General features: G+C 45.5%; 1 protein-coding gene across 1 annotated transcript in view; it reads left to right on the top strand.

The window, feature by feature from the left end:
* Positions 1 to 485: 485 nt before the first annotated feature.
* The window catches only part of adcy2a (adenylate cyclase 2a), a gene marked incomplete at its 3' end in the record, with an annotated part of 60,119 nt that continues 35,638 nt past the window's right edge, over positions 486 to 24,966 (top strand). Inside the window, exons 1-3 of the mRNA XM_079741652.1 lie at positions 486 to 1,115; positions 5,916 to 6,113; positions 19,650 to 19,811. Of these exons, the coding sequence (XP_079597778.1) occupies positions 501 to 1,115; positions 5,916 to 6,113; positions 19,650 to 19,811 (975 nt within the window). The 5' untranslated portion in view covers positions 486 to 500. The remainder of the gene's footprint in view (positions 1,116 to 5,915; positions 6,114 to 19,649; positions 19,812 to 24,966) is intronic.

Below are 24,966 nucleotides of genomic sequence, written 5' to 3'. Positions count from 1 at the left end.
ACTTTATCTCTCTGTGTCTCTGTCTCTCTCTCCAATCTCCATTGTTCCTACCTTCACAGTTTTTCTCTCTAGCTTTTGTCTTGCTCCCATTCACTTGATGACATCTCTTACTGCTGCCGCTGTGTGCTGCGTTTGCTGCTTTCCCCTGCCCTCCCCACCCTCTCTCCCCCACCCCTCCCTCCCCCAGTTCTCCCTCCTTCCCCCCTCCTTCTTCTTTCATTCCGCTCCCCTCCCACTTTCCTTTATCCTCCCTCTACTCCACGCTCGCTCTCTCCCTCCCGCTCTCTCTCTCCCTCTTGCTCGCTCTCTCATTCCCTCCCTCTTCCTACTCCTCTCTCTCTTTCTCTCTCTCTCTCTCTCTCTCTCTCTCTCTCTCTCTCTCTCTCTCTCCCGGGCTCCCTCGCTCCCTCCCTCTCCCCTCTGCCGAGCGGCTCTCTGTCTCGGTGCGCGGCTTCCTTTCCCCAGTCCAACACCATGCTGGCAGGAGGCGAGCGGGAGGGATGCTGCGCTCTACCCTCGGTGCGTTCTTGCCACCTCTGCGGCCGGCGCGCGCTCCCCCTGCCCCCGCCTCGACCTCTGGCTCCACCTCAGCCTCCACCTCAGCGTCCGCCTCGGCCGTCTCCCCCTCCCCCTGCCTCCGCCTGAGGGACTTTGAGCGGGAGGACCTCGGACCCGCCTCGGACTCTCCCGACCCCGCGGAGCCCGCCGCCGCCGCCGCCCGCACCCGGACCGCCGCCGCCGCCGTCGTCGGGGGCAACAAGAGCCACCCGTCCTGCTCCTCCTCCCCCACCTCTGACTTCCCCCAGTCCTCGTCCGCTGCGTCGCTGTCAGCCCCCGGCTCAATGTGGCAGCAGGCGATGAGGAGGAAGAAGTACCTCCTGGAGCGGGCGGGGGAGTCCGGGGCCGCGGGAGAGCCAGGAGGAGGTGCTGGAGGAGGAGGAGGAGGAGGTGGGAGAGGGGGATCAGGTCGGGAGAGGAGACGGATCAGGTCCCCGGACTGGCTGTACGAGTCGTACTACTGTATGAGCCAGCAGCACCCTCTCATCGTGTTCCTGCTGCTCATCGTGATGGGCGCCTGCCTGGCTCTCCTGGTGGTGTTCTTCGCTTCGGGACTGGTGAGCACGCACGGCTAACACGCTGCACAGGCACGCACACACATATATACTGAAGCACACACAGATGCACACACACAAATAAACTGACGCATGCCGCACGCACACACACACACACACACACACACACAAATAAACAGGCGCGCAAACAAGCCAAGTGAAGCGATGCCAGTAGACTTTAAGTTGCGGTAACAAGCCTGTGTTGCATGGTGCTGCCAATGCTGCAGCTCGGCTCCCCATCAAATTGAACACGTGCGTGCCTTCCCTGTTCTTATTTCAAGAATTACTGTGCATCAGGGAACAGGACTGTACACGTGCGACTTGCGCAGACCCATAAACAGGCACCGAGTGTATAATTGTGAGTTGTTATTTGCGAGTTAACCTTGGCACTCGCACAAGCGCACAGTGCGAGAAAGGAGCTTCAATTGAAATAAAGTCATTCATGCGCATGTGCCCAATACACCGACACAGGCTGTGCTATGTGTTTGCTGTTTCTCTTTGAGTGTACATAAAAAGCACGGGTGATGAGAATAGAACCTCAGCACTCCCTTCGCTATTAGATATCTGAATATCAGAACACACACACACACACACACACAGACACACACACACACACACACACGCACACGCACTCACACACCCAAATGTGATGCCCAAACCTAATTTGACTTGTCAAACTTGACAAATTGGCATTTTATGCCGCACCACTGGTAAATGAAGAGAGGCTACAGGACTGAGCCGTTGTTGGGGCTCATGGTCGATTGAACTCAGGAGAGAGAGAGAGAGAGAGAGAGAGAGAGAGAGAGAGAGAGAGAGAGAGAGAGAGAGAGAGAGAGAGAGAGAGAGAGAGAGAGAGAGAGAGAGAGAGAGAGAGAGAGAGAGAGAGAGAGAGAAGTGGGAGGAGAGGAGCACTGGAGCGGATGATGTTGGACTGTCCTCACTGCCTTGCAGGGATTATCCTAGCCGATGTGTGCCGTACAAATGTGTGACTTAAAAGCTGGAAACAATTGGGCAATCCTCGTCCGCTGGGATCAGGAGACATGACCCTATGAACCCAGAAGGGATGAGGCAGGACACAGTCCAAAAGTGTAACAGCCCATCGTGGAGGAACAGCGACCCCTCATGGAAAGAGGCTGAGCTCCTCCACTGGGACTCTGGGCTGAGGAGTAACGGTTGAAAACATAGAGGTGATACAGAGGAATCATGGGAAAATAAATAGACGTATTGAAATGTGGTTTGGATTAAATGAACCCCTAAAGGGTTTCAGACTCTGCGTGAAGCCGACAACAACATTTGCATAAAGGGAAAAAATAGTATTGTTTATGGTAATGACAAATTCCGCAGTGAGGAAAGTAGGGTGTAGAAAGTACACAAAATCAAAACTGTGGTTTCATAATAGTTTAGTCCTTTTTTCCACAGAGGGAAACATTTGAGATTGTTCATATCCTATAGATTTGTTTTTTAACTGGAAATGATCGGATTCATCCGGATTATGTTTGATTATGGTTAGGAGTTTTTGTTTGAATAGCACATTTATGGTAAATCCCTCATCCTGCCATTCCTACCATGTGGAAATCACCAAGCAACCAGTAGTCTACAATGGGTGTTGGTGGGTGTGGGTTATGCATTGACAGCTTTGAAGTGGTGAAAAACATCCCTCCAATTTTCTAACCTCTCCCTCTCATTCACACACACACACAAACACACACACACAAACAAGCACACACACACACACACACACACACACACACACACACACACACACACAGCCACTCTCACTTTCTCTCTCTTTCTCGCATTCATTTAATCAATTGAAGAATAAATGCCGGAAATGTGAGCATTCGCTGCCCTTTTTATCCCCATGGAGGGTGGCTATGGTTCATAGTGACTGGCTGCATTTAAGTGTCAGTGACTTTTCTCCCTCTGTCACGCCATCCCTATCCCCCTCTCTCTCTCACTCTCTCTCTCTCTCTCTCTCTCTCTCTCTCTCCATAATTGTCTCTGTTTCTCTCATACTCCCTCTCTCTTTCTTTCTACATATCCGTTTCTCCCTTGGCCCCCTCCTCTTTCACACCTCATTTCTCTCCCCCTCACTCTCTCACTCCCTCTCCCTCTTGCACGCTCCATGTGTGTGTATGTGTGTGTGTGTGTGTGTGTGTGTGTGTGCTCCCCTCTTGCCCCATCCGGCTGGCTTGTTGACCTAAATCCTGGCTTGTTTCAGAGATCCGCTCTGGGCAAGACACAGTGCTCCTCGCCATCAAACCAGCCCTGTCCCACCCCATCGATCGCATGTGTGCGTGCGTGCTCACGTGTGTGCGTGCTCGCATGTGTGCGTGCGTGCTCGCGTGCGTGCGTGCGTGCGCGTGTGCAGAGAGAGCAAACAACAATCTGGGCGCGACAGAGGGAAGGGATGGGTTGGAGTGGTTGTAGCGGGTGGAGAGGGTGATAGGGTGAAGGAGGGTTGAAAAGAGAAAGGGGGAATGATTCATCTCCAGGCAGAGGGTGTTATGGCTGGATGGACAGACTGACGGGTGGATGGACGGGTGGATGGATATTGATTAATGTCTTCGTCAGAAAAAGGAGAGGGAGAGAGAGTCCTCTAGTGTAGCCCTAGGGTGAAGCTCTAATGAATGTCTGTTTGCTTCTTGGTGCCACTAAGCTAATAACCGTAAAGGTTAAACTAAGAGAGACGTGTTGGGGGGCGAGGTCCTGCTTCATTCATTTATTCGGCGTAAAAAGAAGCGGCAACGAAACACTGCAGCCAGAGATCACGAATCACTGATTCTGAAAACATGATGAAGCAAACAATATGTTTGTCTATAATAAATGTGTGTGTGTGGGTGTCTGTTTGTGTGTGTGTGTGGGTGTGTGTGTGTCATCAAAGTCCAGTTTCATAACCTCTGTTGTGTAACACACTGCAACGATGATGTGGCAAACACACGCATTTCACTGTGCCTACCTCCACCTTGGAGCAACCCAGCCCAATGTTTTATTCAAACTCTCAATCTTAGTGGCTCGATGGCTGGGGAAGGCAGGCCTAACGGTGGGGGTTGGGGGGCTGTAAATCCATAATAGATGGGAGTCTGATTTTGGTGCTGGTGCGACCCGGGTCTTTTCGGGTATGCCCCCCTGAGTGCTTTGAAGACGTCTCCGTCTTCAAGTTCCTTCCTTTGCTGTTCAAAAGCTTCTCTCCTTGAGGCCGACGGGCGGCGGAGGAAAAACGGGCACTTTGTGGTGAACTCGGTTCAAGTGAGCCGTGTTTGAAGGCACAGGGTCGCAGGGTCACTCGAATAATAAGTCTTTTTCGGGAAGGCCTCATCTGTGCCCCTGCCTGTGTCGGGTTTGAATCCACTCCCCCTTGCCCTGCGTTTGTTGTTTCGTGTGGGCTTCCTGGGATCGTTGTGGCTCCTCCACGTCCATGCTCCAACCCACGTGGTGTCCTAATGTGTCTCCGGCTAGAGCAGCAGCCTCTGCTCAGGGAAGCGGACTAACAGACAGACAGACGGACGGACAGACGGGCGGACAGGGCAACGGGCTGAAACGGCTGGAACACAGAAAGTGACGCTGAAACAAGAAACGTTGCCTGACAGCAAGGACAGGAAGGGGCTCTCACAGTCAGAGAATACACTGTGTGTGTGTGTGTGTGTGTGTGTGTGTGTGTGTGTGTGTGTGTGTGTGTGTGTGTGTGTGTGTGTGTGTGTGTGTGTGTGTGTGTGTGTGTGTGTGTGTGTGTGTGTGTGTGTGTGCGTGTGTGTGCGTGTGTGTGTGTGCGTGTGTGTGTGGATTGATTGACAGTGGGGCTGCAGGGTAGGTCATGTGATGCATCATAAGAGAAGAATAGACTTGGGTGGGAGGGGCGGGGGGGATGGGGAAGCTTTGCGCTGAGAGCTGATTTCTCCTATTTTCATTTTATTCATCTTCATTACATTTATCGCCCTATCTATATGTACATACATGCACTGAATCTCTACATCACTGGTTTTGAATTGAACACAAAGCACAATTTAGAATATAGAATACGCTGCATTAAAAACGTATCCAAGGTGAAAAAAGGCCTATTGCTCCTCTAACCATATTTATGAACACATAAGCTTATTGCAAATAGACACCTAAAGACAGTCTACGTTGTTTGGTTTCTTTCTATTCCACGTCCAATCTTTAACAGCGTGTGATAGATTCTGCCGAATCGTGACGCATAACAACGACAAAGAGAAGGGGTGAACCAATTGGAATCTATCTGGTAAAACAAAGACGGCGCAGCAGTCTCACTTGTTTACTTGTTGAGGAAGATTCTAGTTTTCTAAGTCTTGTAATGTCTCCATCTGTTCCCTCTTCCCCTTGAGATGAGGCTGCTCTCCGTCATCGCCTAGCATGGCTGTTCTTTATTTAGCTCTGTTTCTCTTACACACACACACACACACACACACACACACACACACACACACACAGACACACAGACACACAGACACCAAACTAACCACAGACACATACACACACGCACATGCAGAGTCCAAACACATCACATACACACACACAGACACCAAACACACCAGAAACACCACACACACACAGCACACACACACACACACACACACACACACACACACACACACACACACACACACACACACACACACACACACACACACTAACACACAAACAGTTTCCTTCCATCGTTTGATGAATTGTTGCCCTCGTTGTGGCCCTCGCCCGCTCAAACTCTCTCGACGTCTTTTCTCTCTCGTTGGCTGAACTGTGACTTGTGAGTCGTCATTTAACTCTTCCTATTTTCGTCCTCTCCAGAACATCGAGGACCATGTGGCCTTTGTCATCACGGTTCCCACGGCGATGGCCATCTTCCTGGCCGTGTTCGTCCTGGTCTGCGTGGAGTCCATCTTCAAGAAGCTCCTGCGAGTCTTCTCCCTGGTGATCTGGGCCTGCCTGGTCGTCATGGGATACCTCTTCATGTTCTTCGGCGGGATCATCTGTCCCTGGGATCAGGTGAGCGATTCCCGTGTCTCGTCTCGTTTTTTTTTTCGGAAGAAAAAGTGACGGAAGAAAGCGCCAGGAAAAAGGAGAGAAGGACTGTCGTTGTTAGGGCGACTCATTTGAGACGACCTTTAGCCTGGACTTTGTGTTTTACCACTCAAACCACGCTGCTCGACAAAGCAAAAGAGACATTGGCACAGGAGTTAATTAGCCAAATAAACAAGGAGGGATAAGCTTAAAATCCATGGCAATTGATCCGCCGAGTTGCTGGTGTGAGCTGTGCTGTTAATATCTTGGCCTTTCGCTGTATTAACTAGCGGAGGTCTTTGGAGGGGGGCTGGTGGAGGATCACATCAAGGATAACAAGGATTAAGTTTACCCTAGAAAGGGCCCATATTGATATCCCCTGCTAGGATAACATCGAAGTTCCCACTGTGTTCCCATGTGTTTACCTCCTATCAATAGAGAGAAACTGGGCTGGTTCTCGTAATCAAAATCACGAAAGAACAGCATTGTCAGTCTAAAAAAAGATAGGCATAGAGGGAAGAAAGAAATAAAGGGAATAGATTCATGGATTAATAAGAACGAAACATGTACGGAAAGAAAGAAGGAGAGAATGAAACAATACAGAAAGAAATGAGAACGAATGAACAGCAAGACAGCAGGCATGTGGATCAGGCTCTGGGCCAGGAGTCTTGGTTCTGACTCAATGCCTGTACGTGGCTCAGGCCTTCCTGAGTCCTCCTGAGTCCTCTTGAATCCTCTTGAGTCCTCTTGAGCCGACTCAGCCTATTCATAGAGAGAGGGCTCGGCTGCCCCCCCCACCACTCTGGGTGTGAATATTAACACTTCACCGTAGACAGCCTCGGCCCCGACGCAGAAGCCCGTTTCTAATGAACAACGATTAATATGAAGAAGCTGGAATGGGGGATGCAGGCGGCCTAGAAAAGAGGAAGAAAATATCTCTCTGGTGGATACTGTCTTTATTTCATCTCGCCTCATTCGTGGCCTACATTCTAATTGGGGCTCCCTTACGAGGTTTTGATGGATCACACTAACTATTACTTCATGTTACATCGGGTGGTGGAACGTATCTTGCGTATGCAGGACCATCATAGTTGTTTAATCGTTGATTGAGCAATGCTTGTTGAAACAGTGAAATCCCGTTCCAGGATCTGTAGCCGTCAGCTTTATTGATGCGAGATGCTCGTCATTTATCTGTGGGAATCTACATTCACACACACAACATAAGTGTGTGTCTGAGAAAGGTTAGGCGGTGTAAAAGTTTCAGATTCAGATGGTTTAAAACGTCATTGGGCATGAAAAAAACTTTTTTGACCTTGGACAGATCTTCTGTGGTTTGACCCCCATATTATGAGATGGTAAGGTTTGTTAACACTGCCATCATGGCACATGGGTGAGGTCTTTACATAGGTGGGAAGATGTGCTGAAACTACTGCAAACCGGCCTAAATGATTTGCCCAGTTTGCTAGGATTGTGGACGCTATTGCAGATAACTACCTACCTAGCCAGGGCAGTTCCTATGCGATAACTAGTATCGGACAAAACAAAGAGACAGCTATGGGAGCTGCTTAACACTCGTTTGGAATAGAATCAATGGCTCCCAAACTGCCCAATTTTGGAATGTATGTACACCGCGAGAGAGGGCGAGTTAATCACGGTTGATTAACATACAGACAATGCAAACATTAACCTGGGGTCTAAGCATACCGGCCACATCCTTTACGTCCTGCAAAAAATTGGATCAGCTTAGCTCACAAACTAGAGCAGGGTTGACTTGTAACCGTAAGGTTGATAGTTGGACCCTCGGCTCCTCCTAGCTGTTTGTCGAGGTGTCCTTGAGCAAGACACCTCACCCTAACAGCTCCTGGTGAGCTGGCTGTCGCCTTGCATGGTTCACATCACCGTGAATGTGTGCATGAATCGTTGTAAGTCGCTTGGGTTAAAAGCGTCTGCTTAATGGCCTAAAATGTAAATGTGAATGCAAATGTGTCCCATAGTAGGCGGTATTTAATGGCACTTTTTGTCCATAATTTAGAATTGACTTGGCTATCATTTTGAGCATTGCGTAAGCTTTTTCATGTCACGTTCTGCCGAACGTGTGCAAATATAGGGTTTGATCTGCCTCCAAATACAAAATTCTACTTTTGTCTTTCTTGGGTGCTTGTCAGACAAAGCACGCAAATTTAGCCCACCACTTTGTTGTTAGACTCAATGATTAATCAATTCAACCGAAAAATAGCAACAACTGTTATACGCCAACGAGAGTTTGCCACTGGTGTAATGGGAACCCTTGACTTTTCCACGAAAATCTCTGCAGACCGCCAACTCTATTACTGGCTCTTAGTCATTATCATGGACTTCTTGTTGCAACAATTCTGTTTGTTTCCCTGTATATCTGTGTGTGTGTCTGTGTGTGCTCAATGTCTGCTGCGGGCCATTTGCAATCAAGCAGTGCCTAGAGATACCATGGAAATATTACTTATGTAAAACAGCGTGTACCAGAGGTTGTAATTACAACCCCGATAAGCAGGGGTTAATGAAAGGTGTGGATGTAAACAATGCCATCCTGAGTGTGTCATTTGATAATGACACCCTTTTTTTCTTATGCATTAAGTTTTCTGATTAAGACGTCCAGATGAAAAGACAGAGTGATTCTCAAATGGAAGGCTTTTTTCCGTTCAGAGATTAGTCAAAGCTACAAGGACCGACAGACACTCGCACAAAGCGCTATCAAAGGAGACGGTGAATCAGCCTCCGTTCCATTCAGCGACTTCTTTCACCTTTCTATGAAACAACAAGCTAATGAGCCATGGCTTTAAAGAACCAGACACCTTTTGTCACCAGCATTCATGTTCACCCAGAGAAAGGCGGGATATCGACCCAAAGAAAAGAATGAAAGGAAACGCAGAAATGTTTTTTTTACATAAAATATACAAAACATATGTATAAATATATGTGTGTGTGTGTGTGTGTGTGTGTGTGTGTGTGTGTATATGTATAGGGGGGAGGAGAGCTATGAAGGTGGCTTGTGCATGTGTCACCAACTCCATACCAAAAAGAAAATTATATATATATGTATGTATTTGAGGGGCAGGTGGTGTGGACAGTTTATGCTGTATTATACAAATGGTCCATTAGCCTTTGTGAGCCTTGCTCTCCTACGAGAAGTCATCTTCTTGACTTGAATGGGAAATACGGTGCTTGAAGAACCCACAAAAGGAATAGAGCGACCGATGAGGTCATGGTGACACCACTGTGACCTCCAATGTTAATGTTCACGCATGCATGCAAAAACACACACACACACACACACAAACACACACACACACATACACGTATACACACACACACACACACACACACACACACACACACACACACACACACACACACACACACACACACACACACACACACACACACACACACACACACACACACACACACACACACACACACACACACACAAACATACACACACACGGTCACATACACTTGCCACCTCCATAGCTTTTCATGGTAGCAATATATGAATAATGTATAAAGGACTTTGTTAGTAACAGAGTTGAAAGGGAAAGGTCTTGTGGAGAAGCAGCATGCTTTTAGCCACAGTGGTCTTCAGGGTGCTTGGGAACGGTGGTGGTGGGTGGGGGGGGGGTCGGACCCCGAGTCCACTAGGCAACAACTTTAGCGGGTCTAAAGATGTTAAAGTTTAGTTGATAAAGTTCAAGTTAATCCGGTAGGAGGGAAGGATGGCAGTACAATTGTGTTGTTACATCACAAACACACAGTGCTTGGGTTAAGATTGTCGTGGGAGCAATGCAAACGTTGCATTCTGACCCTATTGCAGTGGTAGGTATGAAACAGTGGACAACATTATAAGGAAAAAACTGGGCCAAGATCTTCAATGAGACTAATTAAGTGTATTCAAAAGAGTATATTACATGTTATCCTCTCTAATATCTGGAAAATGTACAGGGCCGGGGCTCTTAGAAACATATCACCCTGAAATAATTAGCACTCTCAACAAAACATCTCATTTACAGATCATTGACTGCTCATTCAATGCCTCTGCTCTTTCAACGTCTTTCTCCCATTGTCCTGTCCTCGGTGGCCCCCCCTCAGTCATCGCATCCTTCGCCATCAGTTTGCACGTCCTCCTGTGTTTGCTCTTTGTTCCCCGACCACTTAGCAAACCCACAGAAACCCTCCTCGCTCCCTGTTGAATGCTCCCCTGATGGCAAGAAATGGCCGCGATATAAGACAAGGCCTAATGGTGTGATCCATGAGGTAAACAAACCGCTAAATAGGACGGTTAGGAGCTCAACTCGCCGCGGGGCTGACCACATAGCGACCAGAGCTCAGTTCCTGGCCCTCTCTCTCTCTCTCTCTCTCTCTAAAAACATATAATTATATCATACTGTGTTATATATAATTTTTGAACAGCTACGGTGGTTATTGTTTCTAATATTATTATTTTGAACAAATCTTGAACGTCAAATACGGCTTATCTCAAATTAATATCTTAAAAAATCACACAAAGCGCTTTTCTTCATCCTCTTTTGGATGTTAAATGAAACAGTCTTGTTTTCCGTTTTTCATCGATTTATCCTCTCGCTCTCTCTCTCTCTCTCTCTAAAAAAATGTCCTGACGACTTCGTTGTGTTGAATGCCATCGCGTCGCAGTTCAAAAAAGCAGTTGGCTTTCTGTTGATCGGGCAGCATGTGTTTACTCAGGGACTTGGTGTTCAGTTGCTAAAGCAGACGATGGCTCCAGATGAAAAAGTCCAAGCTAATTGGTGGCTTGATCTGCTGTTGGGAGGCAGTATTGAAGGGAGTACAACGTTTATGTGTTCCCTCTGCCCGAGTATATCCTAGCTCTATAACTTCCAGAATGATTGTTTGCATTAATAGGTGGCATGCAGGAAAGGTGTGGCCATGTCTGTTAGTTATTCACAATTAACTTCCTCTTTTATCTAATATCTCCTTTAGAAGAAGTTCTGCATGTCAGAGAGCTGTGGGGTCGGTTTGCACAGTGAAGTTGCTTAGCTAACAGTGTTCTCTGTGCTTTCAATGAAGTTGGAAGTACAAATACACTGTTGAATAATTAAACCAGCACTATGTCTATTTTTTCGCCGACGACATCACTTTTGTTCCAAAAGTTTAACCAATTTGGTTTGTGTACAGACAAAGTTTAGCAAATCTCAGAAACAGCAGCCTTACAATAAGTTAACAACCTCTCCTAGAGTGTTAAATGTTAAATCATTTATTTTTTTAAGGTTGGATTAAAACCGGTCCTTTGAAGTAGCAGTATACAATTCCCATTGATAATCAGGCGGCGAGGTTGTGCATCATTATGGGAGTTGGTTAGTGCAAAGATGGTTAATTGGTGTCCTAGTCTATTATACCTTATATACCGGTAGTGGGTTAATGTACAGATAGTATGATGGTATCATAGACTATATATGTTTACCTTGTATACAGTGAATAGGTTAGTGTACAGGTAGTATGTTGGCATCCAAGACTGTATGACAACTACTATACATGTATTTGGTTAGTACACAGATTGTCATAGCTCATGGGACTAGTCAGTGGACCATTATCATAACACTGACCAAAAGGATTTGAACTACATCATTCTTCAAGGGATCATCATGATTTCTAGAGATATGAAGGTATTTTGTAGCAGATACGACAATGTTAAGGTTACCTTTCTGCCCAGAGCAATTATGTTAATATGTATTATGCTGATGTTCTGATGATTTCTTTAAAACCAAAACAGATAAGCAAGTAAGATCCACACAAACATTTAAGAAATGTCTTGATGCATAATCACAAATCCTCAGATTTGTGATTTGTTGCAGACTTTGTTGTATTCTTTTAATGATGACTAGCATTGCATATAAATACTCAAACATTTGGTTTGGTCCGACCAGTGGTTGGACCAAATCCGAGAAATAAAATAACAGCCTCTCTAAATATTTGACAGCATATAAATGGCATATCAAATAAGATATTTAATTCATATTTGCTGTTTGAACAGGCAGCACAACCCTCAAGACTGTCTTTTGCCAATTTAAACTGTGGTGTGTGTGTATGTTTATTTGTGTGTGTGTGTGTGTGTGTGTGTGTGTGTGTGTTTCTTTTCCCTGTCAATAGTCCTATTCAACCACATTCTGTACAAACACCAGTGAGGCACCTCATTAAGTAATGGTAGTAAGTGCTTAACTAATTAAGGCACATGCTGCTGGCTCCCGTTGTCCTTATTGGGACTACTATGTATTTATTGGGATCTGAGAGCATGCTGTGTTGGCTTTCATCACCGCATCTCACTGTGAGATCTCTGAATCACACTGCTGTTGAGTGAGGAAAAACCCAAACAATTTAATCTCCCTCAGTTCTTGGAGAACTATGTTAAGTGAACCGTGAAGAGAACTTCAAAACATTGCCTTGTGGCGGGAGAAAAAAGTAATTGCCAATTGGCTGAATTGAAGTGCAATGGAGGTCTCTGTCAGAGTGCATTTAACAATCACACTTTACCATATTTCAGTTGCTGCATGGTGAAGGAGAAAATGACGAGTGAAGCATGGAGATTGTCAACCCAATCAAAGATATATTAAAGGTTATCCCCGAAACAACTTCTGATTTCATGCTTGCAACCATAAAATAACAATGATATAAAAATAACATAGCCATTAATAAATTCTTTAATTCGTCATTCTTTATCTCTCTTTCAGATTGTTTAGTCCCTGAGTATAGTCTACTGAAATGTATTTTCAACCTAAAATCCTCTTCCTTTGAAAAATCTCTTAAACCTTTCACGTTCTTGTCAATAACGTTAAGAGATTCCAAATATACACATAACAGAATAGAGCAGATTCCAAACACAAAAATAGCAGGATGATTTGATCCGACTTTTGATTCGACTGTAACTAGTTAATCAACTCAAAACTGATTCTTATCAACGGCGATGAATCAAAGCTGACTATTTACTCCACTTTGTCTCCCAGGAACCAATCGCCTCTTCTCCCCTACCCTACTCCATCTGAACCTGTTCTCTCATGCCCTTCTTAAACAGACCTGACCCCATTTAGAACGACTCCCCATATTGCTGTGGCAGAACAATTTCACCTTGGATATTCATATAGTGTTTTCCCCAAACAAATCTGAAATTATAACAATGATAATTATTACTCATACACACACCCAGATTCTCAGCTGCCTTGGGATATTTGTCTCAAATGCAAGGCTCTCGACTGCGTCAATCTTGGCACACCCAGAGTGGGTAAAGTGCGTCTGCTTTCCATTTTCAGCCGTGAAATCAATTGGATGCTGATCCCTGGCCCACAAAGCCCCTACTGTCAGCAGACTGCGGGGGCTTATCTGTCCGGGCCAGCTTCTGCCCCTCGCAGAGCTTTGTCTAGACCTGGCCTTCTGCCTGCCACTCTGTCTCTCTTTTTCTCTCTGTCTGACTCACCCACTCACTCACTCACTCACTCTCTCGCTCACTCGCTCACTCACTTGCTCTCTCATTCACTCGCTCTCTTGCTCACTCACTCCCTCGCGTTTGTCTGTCTTTTTTCTCTCACTCACTCGCTCACTTACTCACTCTCTCACCCGTGTCTTTCTGTCTTTTTTTTCTCTCTCTCACTCACCCACTCACTCACTCACTCACTCACTCACTCGATCCCTCACTCACTCAAGTCTGTCTGTCGGTCTTTCTCTCTCTCTCACTCTTCCACTCACAAACTCACTCACTCACCCACTCACTCACTCACTCGCTCTCTCACTCGCTCACTCATGTCTGTTCGTCTTCCTCTTCCTCTCTCGGTCATCGCTGAGAGCTCTCTTCCCAGCTCTTTTCACGGAGAGGCAGACAGCCTTGGCGGTGGCCCTTTAGTTTGAGTGTCGTGTGGAGACCTCCCAGGGAGCAGGGACTGCCGGTCAACAATGGATGTCCAAAATAATATCTGGCGGTTGTGGAAGAATACATTTAATAATAGGAGGAAGATGAAGAAATGCTGTTGGGTTATTTTTTAAATGTTATGCTAAGGTTTTCACTCTTTCCGAGATAATCAAACAATCGCTTTAGAGAGATGCTGCTGCCCTCATAAGAGCTATTTGTAAGGATAAATAATGAATATATGTTCAGGGTTTGTAAATAATCGTAATCACATCGCAATGACAATGGCCATTTTGGAAGCATAGGATCAGCGGAATATTAGTTATTATGGAGTAATGCTTTTTTGGTTATTAATCGTGAACTGATTGTTCATTAAGGAATGAGATTGTTTTGTTTGAAACTGCCACAGTGTTTCTCATCAAGACGTGGCAAAACATTCGCCGAAGTTATGGTATATTTACCCCTGATTTTAGATTTAACAGTACTACTAAAATCTAGGGTCTTCAGTCCCAGTTGAATCCTCTCAATATGGCAGAGCATAAGCACTACAACATATAATGATGCCTTCTAATGTACCAGCCCTAATTTTATTGACTGTGGTTTCTGCAAACACTATGGGCCTTATCTTGCATCCGGCGCAATTGACTTAATCACTGGCGCATGTGTCGTTGCTAGTTTGCAATTGGCGCAAAGCGTTCTTTTCCCTCCTGCGTCGCGCGTCGGTAAAGGGGAATGATCTTGCGCCCCAAGGGGCGGTTCGGCAAAAGGATGATGCGTGTTCTGGCGCAAACGTTCCCTGGTGCTATTTTGCAGTTTCAGAAACCACTTGCGCCACAAACCAGGAAATACCTGGTTTAAAGTCAGTGGCGCGTAGTTCAGATGCTATTTTAAGGGCGCATGCATAGTGTTGCTTGTGCACCTCGCGCATACACTTTGCTTCTCTCATCTATAGCCACACATTCTTGGTAAATTATTTGGAAAAGAACAGCTGATACAGCGGTAATAAGTTGTACTTTTAAATCAATGCATCTGCAAACACCGTACAGCAAACACATATTTTCTTGACACGGACATCGTGTACATGCCCATAACTTTTAGGATTGATGAGTATTTGATCGTGAGAAAACATTGTTTTACCGCGAGTAAGTGTTAAAAAGAATGAATGAATGCGAGCGCGCGTGTTTGCATGTGTAAAATAATTAATGAAAGCGGGCGCGTGTGTGTGCGTCCATCTGTTTAAACGCACGCAAACTAAACACGTAGCGCATAATACAGTCCATGGCAATGTATATTAATGGGGGACACATGTATATTAGGAACACAAGTCGATAACGATAATGCATACAATACTGATAAGAAACGATGTTTACAATGTATTGCGTATATCATTAAATATAACCACATTTACCGCATATCATATGTTATATCATATGTTGAGGACTCAGTATTTCGGAAGTTGTGGAAGAAAACCTTATTCCATGTGTGAATTAGGCCATATTATTTGGCCATAAACTGAGCCATTTGAAGTTTGAAATTCCTGTGCATCTGTCTCAACGGAGACTGCAAACGCGCTGTCAAAATATCAACTTGTCAGATTCAAATGCGCTCATGGCTCTTAAAGGGGATGGGAGCTGGCACTCTCATTGGTTTATTGCACGTTACGCCCAAACCACACCTACGGGTAATTAGGCTACTTCAGACCAACCCTTTTTTAGATTTGCGCCGGGCGCAAGTCATTTTTTGTGCCGGAAACTAGCGACATCGCCATAGAACCGCCCACAAAGCTACTTGCGCTTGGCGCTTCTCACTTGTGTTGCAGACCGTTAAAATAGGGCCCTGAATGTATTTGTAGCATATTGGGACTGAGAGGCAATCTCCAAGCTATTTAGTGCTATTGATCGCAATTAATCCACTGCATCTATTGTTGACCTGTCTGGATTTCTGCTTTTTTCCATCCTATCGTATAAAGCCGTTCCAGCTCTTGTATGGTTAGATATTAAGTATAGTTCATCATAGACGCACGCACGCACACACACACACACACACACACACACACACACACACACACACACACACACACACAGCTCAAACCTTGTACACTTAATTCATGCACAGGCCATTATCATGCAACTTATTCATTGCTCCGGGCTAGAGTTGATTGCACCATGTGTACTGCCTTAATGGACGGAAGTCTACTGAATAGACTGAGCTATGACTATAGAAACATTGACATTCATGAACTCAGAAACCCTGTCGATTCTCCGTGCGTACCACACATGGAGAATCGAGAGGCTCCCAGAGTTCATAAATATTGGTCATGATGGTCATGATTTAGTTTGAAATTTAGAACACCAATGTGCGGATTATTCAACGTGTTGGATGCCGGGATTTGGTTAATGATGTCGTGATTTGGTCAGGGTTCGTAATACCGATGATGTCATGATTTGGTTAAAGGCTTTAAACACTGTCGTTATTAAGTTAGAGGTTTAGAGTTTCAGGACATTGACGGGGAGAGAAGGAGGCATAAACATATGACATCACCATATTTGATTACATCTGACTGCATTGGCAGCCCTCTAGTGAACTGTCTTCTGTCTTGTATTCTCGAACATTGATGTAAGTTAACACTATACCGCCAAACCTGTGTTCTTAGGGAAGTGAAATCGATTTTCTCCATCAAACAGACAGGGAGCGAAGATTCAGGATGTAACGACTTCTGGCTTTACAACGTCGATTTTGGTTACGTTTGGACACTGTTTTTTCGCCGCAACAGCATAAACATTTATATTTAAAGTTGTCACCATCTACCTTGATAAGAGTTCTGCCCATTCTTGGCACAACCTCAAACAGCCTGATGCTAGCATTATTTTGATACGAACACAGTCGAACACATTCTCGCGAGCTCATTTGCTCTGCAGATAAGGCATGGCTCCCTCCCATTACAAAAAGATTTCTGCCTGGTATGAGATAATCCGACCAATCACCACCGTTTATCTAATATGTGGCGGGATCAATACGATGGTAGTGCAGAGGAGAGCCGTAGAGGCTTTTTCAACAACAACAAAGATGGCTGCCGCCGACGTAGAACTGTCTGTTGATTCTGCTATCGAGACGGTACTCAACAAACTGTACGGTACAAGAAGAAGAAATATGTTTTCTCGTTGCTCAGTGCTACGCAATTGGACAATCCTACAGACAATCACAGCAACGAACGGGTCATCCGTTTCGTTGCTGTTTCGATGCCAGGCTCGGAGAACACCGATGTCTGCATGGAAGCGGTCGCACAAACACAGAAACATGCACACGTGTAACTGCACACAAGGCCCCAGCTAGGACCAGGGCCAGATAATTAGCTGTACGTTTTTGAATGCCTGCTCTGTAATTGCTGGATTACCAGGCAGCCGTGGCCTGGACGCAATGGCTCCTCCAAGGCTTATTAGTCATGTAATGCATTCTGGTGGTACATTAAATGTCCGGCCATTGCTGTACTGAGACGCTAATTGTCCATACGAGGATGGAATAGGTAGACTTAACCTAATTAGAATCACAAAGCAATGTCCTCGGAACAACGTTGTTTGAGATTGCATGCACTCTACCTTACTCGGTTCTATAGCATATTATTTTCTCAGAAACCTCATTGCACTGCAATTTAATTATGGTGTCCTATTCAAGGTACTTTGCGAGTTGCCCCCCCTCGACGAGACACACTGCGTCTTTGCCTCAAACAAACATGAAGCAAACAATTTCATCGCCAAATGTACTCGCGTTCAAGGCCTTCCGCAGTAGTTATTTAAAGCTGCAGCCGTTGTTATGGTTACAGCATCCAACCGCCAACTAGGGGAGAGCGAATAATACGTTATAATACAGCCTGCCGGGTTTCCCGCCCAATGCTGCGAGCCCAGGCTCACGTAAGAGCAACCGAGGGGTGTTGGAGTCGAATGTCCTTATCAATGTTTGAATGCGAAACCGAAGTCTACAGAACGTGATGGATGATTTTATATGTAAATGCCGTGCTTAATGGCAGCTGCCGTTAAGCATGGCATTTGTGAGAGGTTAGGGTTGATCTGCGGTATATTTCACTACCATTGACTGCAAATGTCATGTTATTATTCCCCAGTCATTACCAGAGTAGGTCATTTGACGTATTTTCTTCTCGTCTCATTCACTCTCTCTATCTTTCAGTTTTTTCTTTCATTCTCTCCTGCTCATTTTTCCTCCTTCTCTCTCTCTTGTACTTTAAACCCTAAGTGGGAAAGGGGGATAGTTTTCCTGTCCTTTGACCCTCTTTAAATGTAAGCCGTGGAGTTAAGTTTAGACCTTTGTCCGGAGTGTGTGTGTTTGGGTTAGTGAGTGTTTGTGGGTTAGTGCGTGCGTGTGGGTTAGTGTGTGTGTGGGTCAATGTGTGTGTGGGTCAGTGAGTGGCTGAGTGTGTGTGTTCCTGCGTCTTGGATAATATAACAAAAGAGAATCTTTTAATCTCTTCCTCCAGCATTGTATGGTTTTAGCCTGTGAGACACGTTTGACCTTTCCTTATTCTTCCTTTGAATAGTTTTAGGGTGAGAAAGTCTGCTTAGGGATTATGTGTAAAACATGTTTATGTCAGTTCTCACTGAACTCTTGAGCCTGATATGGATATATCAGGTTTTTGAAGGTTCAAGATTCCTTACCTAAATAAATCGTGTTAACTTTGTGCGGATATAAATAAATCAAGAATCGAATCATTGTCTATCCAAAATTCTTACAGCTTTACAGAACCACGCCAATTGTCTATTTTGCTTCCTTTTTAACAGTATGGTAGCATCAATTACCCACGTTTCTCTCCCCTCCACCTGATTCATATCATTCTGTGATATAACTATTCTCAACATCCATCTCTCTGCCTCTCTCTGCCTCTCTCCCTCTCTCTCTCACTCACTCACTCACTCACTCACTCACTCACTCACTCACTCACTCACTCACTCACTCACTCACTCACTCACTCACTCTCTCTTTCTCTCTCTATCTGGTGAGAATGTCTGCTGAGGTATTATGGGTAAAACGTGTTTTTGTCAGTACTCGCTGAACCCTTGAGTCCGATGTTGATCGTTTTTGAAGGTTCAAGAAGCCTAACATAAATTGATCATATTAACTTGTTGCAGAAATAAATATTTCATGATTGAAAATATTGTGTAATTCTTACAGACTTACAGAATCATGCCACTTGTCAATTTTGCACTATGTTTTTAATTTAACAATATGGTAGGATAAATTACTCACGATTCTCTCCCCTCCACCTGATCCATATCATTCTGCGGTATAACTAATCCTTTGGCTAAGGGTTGTGCTCTCTTTCCCACTCTATCTCTCACAAACTCTCTCTTCTCAGCATCCATCTCTCTCTCTCTCTCTCTCTCTCTCTCTCTCTCTCTCTCTCTCTCTCTCCCTCTCTCTCTCTCTCTCTCTCTCTCTCTCTCTCTCTCTCTCTCTCTCTCTCTCTCTCTCTCTCTCTCTCTCTCTCTCTCTCTCTCTCTCTCTCTCTCTCTCTCATAAAAAAGAGTCGTTCAAGAATTGAAGTGAAGCCTTTTCCTGCATGGGTATCCTGGTGTGTAGCTCGCTGATTGTTCTCCCTCCCTCCCTCGCAGGTGTCCTTCTTCCTGTTCATCGTGTTTGTGGCGTACACCATGCTGCCCTTCTCCATGCGGGAGGCCATCATCGCCAGTGTCCTGACCTCCACGTCTCACACCGTGGTGCTGATTGCGTGCCTGTACACCACCACTGACCGCATGGGCCCCGTGGTATGGCAGGTAGGCCGCTGTTCGCTGTGTCCCTCGTCCGCCCTGCTGGACGTTACCGCGTTAAAGAGGCCAAGTGGACGGCACACGTGATTGGGGAGAACAAGGAACGAATGCACACCTCGCCAAACTTCACTTTTGGAGGCGCTCAACGCGACTCCAAGGTTTTGCCGAAGTCATTGCAGATGCAAACGTTTTGTGTGTGTGTGTTAGTCCAAAAGTGATTCATAGCGTGATTCAATTGTTATGTTAGCATTATTATGCTTTATTCAGAGAGACAGGGTGGACAACTGGTGCACCCCACAGTGATTAAATTCGCTTTGATTGCCCACTGCTGAGGCCCGACTGGCCTTAACTAATTTGAGTATACGTTTTTGGGCACAGGACTTCTTCAATCTATCTGCTACGCCGACCGCTTAAGTAAACCCCCTTTTCAGCAGGAGAACTTCCGCCCTGGAAGATTCAAAATGTTCGATCCGATGCATCCGATTTGAGTCAAAAATAATAGATTATTTTTGTTTGTTGTGCTTCAATTTATGTTTCAATGTTCCGCAGTGTTAAATGACAAAAAGTTGGGGTGCAATCAGGGAAAACATGTAAAATAGTGTGGTTTGATGTTAAAGCACTTCAATAAAAGTGTTGAAAAATTAATGAATAATAATAATAGAAGAAACAGAACATGTTTCAACTGGTATTAAAGGAATTTTGGGTTTGTCTGACGTTTAACACACACCTTTGGACAATGGAACACACACCAGACTGGTTCTGTAAGAGAGGGATGGTTTATAGACTACACATACCTTCTTGTGTTGACTCATGTCACGTGAACAGCGCTCCAATCTTATTACTTCTTCGCATTAGCTTAATGGAGCCGTTAAATTAGCTAAAGATGTCACAGCTGCTATACAATTAATGCATTACATGCACGTTGCGGAAACTAGCTTTGGAAATCATACATGACATGTTGAATTATGCTGCGTACCTTCGACAGCCAATCCAATCCCCTGACACTCAGCTTTCTAAAAGCAGTATGCTAGTTGATACGGATAATTACATATCCCGCTAGCATATTTCGGACAACATGGGAACAACAATTTAGAGAAGCCTCCATTGCGCACACATAAGCACCAACATAAACACACACACAAACATACACACGCACGCACGCACGCACGCACGCACGCACTCACACACACACACACACACACACACACACACACACACACACACACACACACACACACACACACACACACACACCTAAACACAAACACTCACTCAGACTAAAAGGAACACAACGTTAGTCCTCACTAACAATTCTGGGTCCTTTTTGTACTAAAATGGGCATGATTACAATTATGTGTTTGTTTATTTTGGTGCTCTGGTACGCAGTGTGCCCCACTGCGCATCTCTGCTGTCAGCAGGCCCGTCCAGAGCCCTTCTCTGCTGGGTCATTAGCCCACTTTTAAAACGTAGATGTCCGTGAAGGCAATCTTTATTGCGAAAGCCTTTGGTTATCGCGGTGAAGTTACTCCATTGATGCTGGTTCTAGTCTAACTGTTGCATCGTATCACAGTATATGTGTCTCATAATGGTACACAGTATGTAACGTAAAACACGCATTAAATTAGCTGTAGGTACGATTTAAGAGCTTACTTTGTGTCATTTGTTAGAAATGGCAGCCATTAGTCAGCTATTAGTGAGTGAAAGGTGCTGTGAGGATCTGTTTCAAGTTGACTGCGGGTTGTCTCTGTATGAGCCAATTCTGAGTAGCACCTTTTCCGTCTCATTTCTGTCCAATCGTGGCGTCTCCTCTTTGATTTGGGGGAGTCATCACTACTCAATGGTGGAGAAATGTAGGGAGAGAGGAGAAATCATAATCGGTCGGTCTCTCTCTCTCTCTCTCTCTCCCTCTCCTCTCTCTCTCTCTCTCTCTCTCTCTCTCTCTCTCTCTCTCTCTCTCTCTCTCTCTCTCTCTCTCTCTCTCTCTCTCTCTGCAACCCCTCAAATCGTCCCTACAGCTTCTTTAAAGCAGCTGCTTTTATTTTGGAGCGGGATGGATTGTGTGGTTTTATCTCCACATTGTTTACTTAAATCTCCTCTTATAGGTTCATCCCTGCTACCACACTGATAATCCCTTTGTGTATTTGGTCTCCAAAGACATGTTTAGCATAGGCATGGTATCATCTGGGGGCTTCCTGGAGTGTGTGTGTGCATGTGTGTGTGTGTGTGTGTCTCTGTATTTGTGTGCGCGTGCATGTCAGGTTAGCTCGTCTGTTTGCATATCATTGTCCGTGTGTGTGTGTGTATTTGTATATTTTCAACCAAAGGAGTTTTTTTTTAAATATATACATCTATATAAAGATATCTATATTTATCATTAAATTCTTCGTCCTCAATTCCAACGATGTGACAAATCGAAGCCCGCCTGCCTTTACATTCCACACAGACCGGCCCCTCAAAGAGTGAGGTAAACGTTGGAGCATTTCAGAAACCATTTCTCTCCAAATGCTTTGCTGTGCTCCTGTGTGTAGTCGGCAGTGTAGTGTGTACAGTGTGTGTACTGTGCCTTTGTGCGTGCACTCAAAGGAGACAGATTGCTGCCCGGCTGGCAGTCAGAAAGGCCTGTCAGGCAGGCTTTGTCTCTGCCAAGGATCACAGCCCCCTATAGGCGATGCTGACTCTGCCAACTAGCATGGTAGCCGGCTGGATGTACACAGGAGTGTACATCCATTCTCAATGCTTTACCACCGCTTTTTCTTCAACATTTCTATGATTTAGTGGGTAAAACAATCTATACTTGCCTTTGCTAAATCGATGAAAATCCAACAGAAGGGGATGTTAAAGGGGACATATTATGAAAACAACACTTTTGCTGGGATTTGGGGGTGTTGATTTTGGGGTGTTGTTTTGACTTTGAAAAAAGTCTGTAGGCTACATGATTTTTTTGAGTGAGATATGCATTGTTGAAAGTACCCCGCCTACAGTTACCAAATGAGCGAGTCAGTTTCGGCGCCCCCTCCTACGTAGGAAGGGGGCACAGTTGAATATTACCTCCCGCTTCCCCACTCCCCTCCAATCGGAGCATAGCTACGATTTTGTGGACCAGCGCGGACGAGCAGCTCCGGCGGGGGGAACTCTGCGGTAGCCCTGCAGCTAAGCTCCGGGAGTACGATCCCTTTCTCTGCCGGACTGCCGCCGAACCTTCGGCGGCAGTCCGGAGGAGGAGACATGGAGGAGAAAGGGATTGTACTCCCGGAGCTGAGCTGCCGGACTGCCGCCGAAAGGGATTGTACTCAAAGCCGTCCGGCCGCAGGTACTCCGGGAGCTGAACTGCCGCAGTCCGGCAGCTCTGGCGCGAGGAGCTCGGCGGCTAGTCCGGCAGCTCAGCTCCCGGAGTACAATCCCTTTCTCCTCCATGTCGCGGTTCATGGACTTCAGAGTCAAGGCCAAAGTTCCTTTCCCCCAATTCCTCTCAACCATGGCCGAGATATCACCCAACTACGAGTCTTTACTTGTTGTGGAAGTGCCAGAGACGTCAGACTCAGTCTTTATGATTCATAATATCATCCGAGGCGCACATAGCTTTTGGCCGTGATATTAGATATAATATTATATAAATACCCATACATAATATAATTATTATTCTATTATATGATATAGATATAGAGCTCCAGGAGTCCGCAAACAGCAACATTCCCTTCTCCTCCATGCAGTGGTTCACTCTGACAGCTCATTGGTCAATGGGCAGCAGCTCATTTGCATTAAAGATACAGACACCAGAAACGGCGCATTCTGAAGGGACTGAAACAGGGGAATAGCGGTAGGCGAGATTTTCTTTCCTAAAAGCTATTTCCAGCAAACAGCTTCAAAAAAATGTTTTCTGGAACTCAAATACTATGTTTACTGGTTGGGAAAACACCATAATATGTCTCCTTGAATGAAATACCCATTCCACCAGTTATTTGTTTGCAATATTTTAATTAATTTTTGTCATATTTTTATTTAACTATCCTGAATCTTAATAATATACTGTTGCAACCCTGTAACAATACTGCGAAAAATAAGTCCAGACATTTATCTTTCCTTCCAAAGCTCTGCAGCGGCTAGCACGGGTAAGACGTCATAAATAATGTATGAAGGTTACATATTCATTTCCCAGAGCTGTTGAACAGGCCATGAGCCAATGAGCTCGCTCCTCAGTGAGTTCTCAGACTTCTCACACCAACTGAGATCATGCACCTGTCGGCAGCCCTACATATCTCCAATTATTACCAAGGCCTCACTTCCTTTAATTTCTTTTCTTTATTTTTTCTAAACATGTCTGAGGTAAAGCCAATGGATCTCATATCTCATTACAGGATATCACCAGGCCTGTGGGAGTGTGTGGGGGGAGAGAGCGAGAGGGAGAGGAAGAGGGGTAGGGAGGAGAACGGGCGAGGGAATCGGATGACACCGGTTCACACTCGTAACGAGGAGAGGATTGTGAGGTCAGCCTTACAGGAACCTGTGGCTGCGGTGTACCACGGCCCCAGTAACTGATTCAGGCTTATTCAATAAGAGGCAGCAACTTGCCTTTTCTCCGTCTCCATCCATCCCCATCCTCTCTCTCTCTCCCTTCCAGCCCCATCTCCCTTCGCTTTCGCTCGCCAATTGCCTCTAATGGAGGCAGCCTCTCTCTTGACCAGCACCAACCGACGTCACCAGTGCTTGTGGCAGCGCAGGACGGCCCCTATGTCTCTCTCTCTCTTTATATCTGTCTCTCTCTGTTTTGTTTTCCTCTTCCGTTCTCTCCATCTCTCTCTCTCTCTGTTCTAGCTATCCAAATCCAAGGTAGCTAATCCTGAAGGAACACACTGCCCCAGTTACGAGACTCCGAATTCAAACGATGGCAACAGGAAACGATGTCCGTCCAAGTGGCTTGTAATTATAGAACTCGAACCAAATAGGCACAAAACAAAGCAAACAAGGTCTGTGTTTGGCCTGATCAGTGCCAGGAACAACACACGTTTCCAGGAGACCTGATTGGCGATGATGCTCCGAACTATTCTGTGTCATAGGGCTTCGCAGAGGAAGAAATCACATTCATACACATTTCATGGACAATCATTAAAAGACATGATTATCCGAATGTTATCATTCATTGGTCGGACAGGGACCCTTATCA

Source organism: Pollachius pollachius (assembly GCF_949987615.1).
Source record: "Pollachius pollachius genome assembly, chromosome: 1".
Classification (NCBI taxonomy): domain Eukaryota; kingdom Metazoa; phylum Chordata; class Actinopteri; order Gadiformes; family Gadidae; genus Pollachius; species Pollachius pollachius.
This window is presented reverse-complemented; position numbering and strand designations above follow the sequence as displayed.